This window comes from Telopea speciosissima, chromosome 8 (genome assembly GCF_018873765.1).
Source record: "Telopea speciosissima isolate NSW1024214 ecotype Mountain lineage chromosome 8, Tspe_v1, whole genome shotgun sequence".
NCBI lineage: Eukaryota > Viridiplantae > Streptophyta > Magnoliopsida > Proteales > Proteaceae > Telopea > Telopea speciosissima.
Genome location: NC_057923.1, coordinates 7,948,932 through 7,954,454, shown reverse-complemented (window position 1 = coordinate 7,954,454; position 5,523 = coordinate 7,948,932). Strand labels below are relative to the sequence as shown.

At 39.1% G+C, this 5,523-nt stretch overlaps 1 protein-coding gene across 1 annotated transcript; it reads right to left on the bottom strand.

Moving 5' to 3' along the window:
• Nucleotides 1–1,154: 1,154 nt before the first annotated feature.
• LOC122672822 (probable RNA 3'-terminal phosphate cyclase-like protein) lies at nucleotides 1,155–4,712 on the bottom strand. Its single transcript, XM_043870315.1, has 6 exons — nucleotides 4,455–4,712; nucleotides 4,223–4,372; nucleotides 3,340–3,521; nucleotides 3,041–3,216; nucleotides 2,651–2,867; nucleotides 1,155–1,721 (listed from the first exon to the last, which is right to left on the bottom strand). Exons 1-6 carry the CDS (start codon nucleotides 4,657–4,659, stop codon nucleotides 1,512–1,514), a joined length of 1,140 nt encoding a protein of 379 aa, XP_043726250.1. The 5' UTR covers nucleotides 4,660–4,712; the 3' UTR covers nucleotides 1,155–1,511.
• Nucleotides 4,713–5,523: the final 811 nt, after the last annotated feature.

Below are 5,523 nucleotides of genomic sequence, written 5' to 3'. Positions count from 1 at the left end.
CCTGGACCCAACATTCCCCTAGGTTGTCCTTCCATGTGTAAATCGTGAGTTTCTTGGTTCAAATGTGTCCTTTCTTCATGTAGTTCATTTTAACCTATGGAACTGGTTTTTGATAGAATTCTCGAGTGTGTGATCATGCTTCGTAAAATATAATGGGCCGGAGCCGGATTGTTCACCTGACTCGTAGTTTAAGGTGGAATTCTTTCCGCTGCAAATACAGAGCTCTGCAAGTGAAACCGCATGGTAGTTGGACAGAACGCTTGTATGCCACCAGGCACTGAGTACATCATGCGTATCCCATAACCACCATGACCAGACATCGCAAGGGTGCATGGTTATTGGTGCTGCTATACCTCTCGCACTCAAGCTTGGTGAGGTTTATCACAAGGAAGTCCTCGAATGGGTGCAACGGGGAGGGGAAGCCCGAGACGAAGAAGAAGTGGAAAAAACGAAAGCTAAAACAAGGGTAGAGAAAGACACATAGAGAGAGAGAGAGTGGGAGAGCCAATACTTACCAGTGTTCCTATGATAACCGGTAAGGAAACAAAATGATGGTAGAGGGTATTTTAAGAAGTTTAGTTATATTTTCTTGTTGAATGGGAAGAGAACTAACTAATTTGGGGATTAGGTAAATCTTTTCAAAATCTAAATTTTGTGGTTGTAAAATAAATTTAAATTATACTTATCTTGTAATTTTTTTTTTAATCTCGTAGATCTAAGAAATTCCCCCTCTTTTTTTTTTGAAGAGTTCTGATGATGCTGAACAAATCTCACCTCTATTCCTTCCCTTACCATCAATCTGATGGCATTAGACCTTCTTGCATCTGAGATCCATAATCTGAATTTTCAAAACTGCATCTCTAAATATACAAATGCTGTAACTACATGGATGCTCCAACCCATTTTGTCCTTTTTGATTGGGTAAGAGTTAACCACAACCATGATCATTTCGATTTCACCAAATGCTTAAAGATGAACCACAACTAGCATAAACATTGCAAAAGTTCTTGGTGGGTTGGGATGGGGAAACATCCCAGAAAAAACTGTTTTCCAAAATTTTGCCCAACATAATTGTACAATATCTTTTGCTTTTGAGACAACACATGCAAAATATTTTCTATTTAAACTGAAGTAGGAGACCATGAAGAAAAGGGTGAAGAAAGTTTATAGTTTATCTGAATGCAAAAATCAAGGTAATACAACTGCTACAAAACTCTTCCATCAGTCAAAATGGGAAGCAATTTGCTACAAAACTCTAGCGCAGTTAAAAGTTTGATAAAATGGTATCAATTTGCTGCGACAGAGGATGAGAGGATGTCAATGCATACCCACTGCTGGCACCCTCATAGTCTAGTGTTTCATCCAATGGTGCAATACACCTTGAGTTGGCAATCGTGCATCATCCCGTTCAGTCTTACCATGAATTTACAAATGTAAGAAACTTGCGTCTATGATCTTGAGACTACAGGAAAACACATTGTTCCACAGATGAGCAGCTGATCTTGTGCTGTTCATGAAATCTTTCTTGAGAGGTTTTTTAATCCTGATCCAATGCACTTGAGTATAACTGTCCCCGTTGTTGGCTCCGGTGTGATAACAAACTTGACGCCCAGGAAATCTCTGATATGTCTCAGTGTCTCAATGCCATAAGGTGAGAGCTTCCCAACACGTACCTTGGAAACATCTTGAGGGCATAAAGCACAAAGAAGAAACAGCAAGCCCTGCATAACAAATCCAAAAAAAAATACCCAATTTGTTGACTAAAAATCTCTGCAGAAACATGGAAATCCTCATACACTTGAGTACGATTGAATTCTAAAATAGTTTTCACTGGTCAGAAAATCATGTCCAAAATATGAAAATTTCTTTTTTAATTATATTTTAAATTCACTTGTTTGTATTTGATATATGTATATCTTCTTCCGTAAGTGGAATTACATGGCACTCTATCTGGTTCTAAGACAACAATGTGTTAGGGTGCAAATGTGTGCTTGTACAGAAGTTTACATAGCAATTACCACTGTGAACTTGGCAAAAGTTCTTTGCAGGGCTCCAGTTCAATAGAGGTATTGATGAAATCACAACAAAAATGCATGATATGTTGCTTTTGAGAGGCACTATGTGTTAGGGTGGCAAGAAATTGGACAAATCCAAGATCAGTATAACTCTGCAAGGGGGGGGGATTTAAGCTCCAAACCTATTAGTGAGATGAACCACTAATATATTGTACCATAACTAATTTGGTCAAACCAGATTGAGTTGTCAGAATAACAAATCTGAACCCAATCCAGTATTTAATTCAGATAAAAACCTAGTTGGTTCAGACCCAGACAGCGGACAGGTGAGACCTTGTTGTTGACAAATGAGTAAGATGAGTCAGACAAAATATTGGTATGCCTAATTATTATTTTTTTCCTCACCAAAAAGAAGCAAGAAATAAGTTTAACCAAGAGAAAAAAAAATATTTATAAAATTATATTCAAGTAGACATTTCACCATAATTAAGTATCGTTAAAAATGGAAAACAGCCCAACAGAACATTTTAAAGCAAAATGACGGTCAAAACATCAAGTAAACTATTCAATTATATTCTTTTACACCCCTATAACAAACAAGAGAACGATACCATAATATGCCAAAGTAGACGTACCTGGTGTGTTGAATCCACCACTCCCCCTTGTTCAATCTCTCCAAGCAGCACCGAAGCAATCTGCTCACCAACATCTTCAGGACGCTTCAGCTCTTCCTGCTCCTCATCTTCAAGAACATCTGTGTCTTTCCCCCTTGCATGACAAACCGCAGTATCAGCAGACATGAAGCAGCCAGATGTAGTCTCGGCAACCAAAGAAATGCCATAGCCAGGTGATCTGCCAAGGTATCAAACTTTCCATGAGCTCAAGTACATATAAAATGACAATTAATTTAGAAGATCTAACTACAGATAAACTCAAGTACTGAAGCAGGGGCTTTCCTTCCATTAATCGGTCTATGGACAAAAACCCTCTTAACATAAAAGATGAAATTAGATAACAAACCATACTTTCCAGCTTGTGAACCAGATTTATGGTCAGTGGCTATGTGAACATCAGGAAGCAATTGATTAAAGATTCCACGAGCTGCATGAATCATAGTGTTTTCAAACTGAGAGGAGACTCTTGTAGAATATGTTACTCCTCTTATCCGCTTAACCATTCCTTCATCAACCCAAGTAATTGCCTGCAGTAAAAAATATACCATTGAAGGGAAGAAAAATCGATAAAACAACGTATTTATGAATGAAACAACTATTTACAACTAAATAAACTAATAAAGGAAACTCCCATTAACGCAAGGACTCACTGATAAACTATTTTGAATCATAGGGACTGAGAGAATGACTTCACCACCACCCTCAGGAGGACTTCCACGGCTCTCAATTTTTAGATCCAAACCTTCTGAAGGAACTCCAAAGCGCTTGAGCATAGGAAGAGTAGTTGACCGGAAAGTATCGACAGATGGATCCTTGGAATCATTCGTAATTCCTGTCATCAAGCAAATATACAACAAGTGAAAACGGGTTGACTAGTAAAGCTTTCTGAAGAGGAGAATACATTACATAATACAAGGGATGCAACTTTATCCTCTAATTAAAGAGAACATAGAGAACGTGAGACAATGACTGCAGGTCAAGATGAATGTGCTTAGTGAGTGTGGTAGTTCTGAGAGGACTAGGTTATGCTACAAGATGAAAGGAAGTAGCTGATTCCCCAAAGGTTGACTGAAGGCACCTCCAATATGGGGATTCAGATGAGATACAAAACATCTTTCTAGCAACAAGTATCAACTCGGGCTCTTGGGAGACAGAATTGGAAAGGTCAATTGATTGAGAGAATGCAGGGAGGGGCACCTTCGGCTTATCAACATCTACAAATTGAAAACCTAACACTGGTTTAACGACCTTAAATGTCTGGAAATCAAATTTGTTTCTCCCAAAACAGAGCATCTAAAACAATCCTGGATTTTGGACACCATTCTAGAATCACAGCTTTGTCAAGAGTCTCAACAGATGGCACCCCCAGCTAAATGAAATTCTCGGTGTTCCTAAATCCATGGTCTAGACTCTCTAACAAGCTCGTACTGCAACTCTCGGAAATTATCAGTTGTAACTATGCCAACCAAATCCCAACAACAAATTGGAAGATACAGGTTGAGCAGGGAGGAAAAAAACGAATAAAGATCGAACCTTTGAGCTTTATCGAGAGGGGCTTCTTTCCGAACAAACCAAGCACGACCAGAGGCTCCAGGAAATACCCAATTGATCGACTGAGACCGCAGTCATGCACGAGATGCCTCCCGCCCATCAAAACTCCCGGCTTGTACTTCAATTTTGTTCCTGTAACACAAAGAATGAAAGGAAAAAAGATAAACCCTAAACCCTAAACGTAATACACAAATTTGTGGGATAAACGTTATACCGGTTTCGTTGATTTCAACAACACAGTCGTCAGTGATATTCTCAAGTAATCGGAGGAAAGAGATCTCGTGAGGGCGGAGACCAGGCCATGTATCGTCGGGTCGAATGTCTTCAATGAGGATAGCGGTGCCCGCCAGGGTCGAGAGCAGGAGGCGCTGCCTGAGCTGCTGGCTTCCCTTAAGCCTCATGTACGACGTTTTCACCATTGTTGCTCGTTGCTCGTTGCCGCTGCCTCTGCTGCTGCTCTCTCCCGCCGCCACCTCTGAAACGACTACGAAGGTTTCTTACTCCCAGGTTGTTGAGAAGCCAAATGGAATTGGGAGCATCGATTTGTTCATGGTCCTTACCTATCTGCCTCGTATCGATCGTCTGATTGTATTGATTCCTGGCCCTCCGATCATCCAGGTGGACCTGGGACCAAGCCCTCCGAATCTGTGCTGAGCTGATATCTCCTTTTGTTTTATTTTTGGTTCTTTCTTCCATGCTTGGGAAACCGGGTTTTGACTTGTACGACTTGTCTGAGTCGAGTCAAAAGTTGTGTAGACTAAGAAGTCCAAGTAAAAAATGATAAGACTGGGTCATAAATCATCCAAGTCAAATAAGATTCGATATTTTTACCTGTGTCATGACAAACTCAACGTGTTTAGTCATTTAGAAAAAAACCATAAAATCGATTCACTTAAAATTTGAATTAAGTAAAATAGTAAAAAACCCTCAACTCTTCGACTCTCTTATTTTGTTCAATGGTATAAACTCAAAATGCATTGATATTTGATTGTCCCATATTTTTTCTGTTTTTTTTTTCTTTCTATTTTTTACTAGTTCATACATATTTATTGTATTAAAATTTTAAAAAACGTGATTTGCCTTGACCAGGTTTAACAAGACCGAATCACCAAGTTTTTTTTGAAAGACAAGTCGAGTTAAAAAACCTGATTTTCCAACTATGTTTTCTTTATCATCTTATCTCTCCTCGTGTATTTTTTTCTTATATTCCAATAGAGATTAACAGTGTTGCACTTTTGGAACGGGGGTTCTGAAGGAAATAGGAAAAATTCTCTTGTTTCCTG

What these genes read in the sequence shown, in the direction of transcription:
- LOC122672822 (XM_043870315.1), bottom strand. Translation starts at nt 4,659, where the DNA reads ATGGTGAAAACGTCGTACATGAGGCTTAAGGGAAGCCAGCAGCTCAGG. An exon ending in TGATTCAAAATAGTTTATCA is followed by an intron (nt 3,217 to 3,339) that starts GTGAGTCCTTGC and finishes TTTTTACTGCAG; the next exon opens with GCAATTACTTGGGTTGATGA. An exon ending in TGGTGGATTCAACACACCAG is followed by an intron (nt 1,722 to 2,650) that starts GTACGTCTACTT and finishes TTTGTTATGCAG; the next exon opens with GGCTTGCTGTTTCTTCTTTG.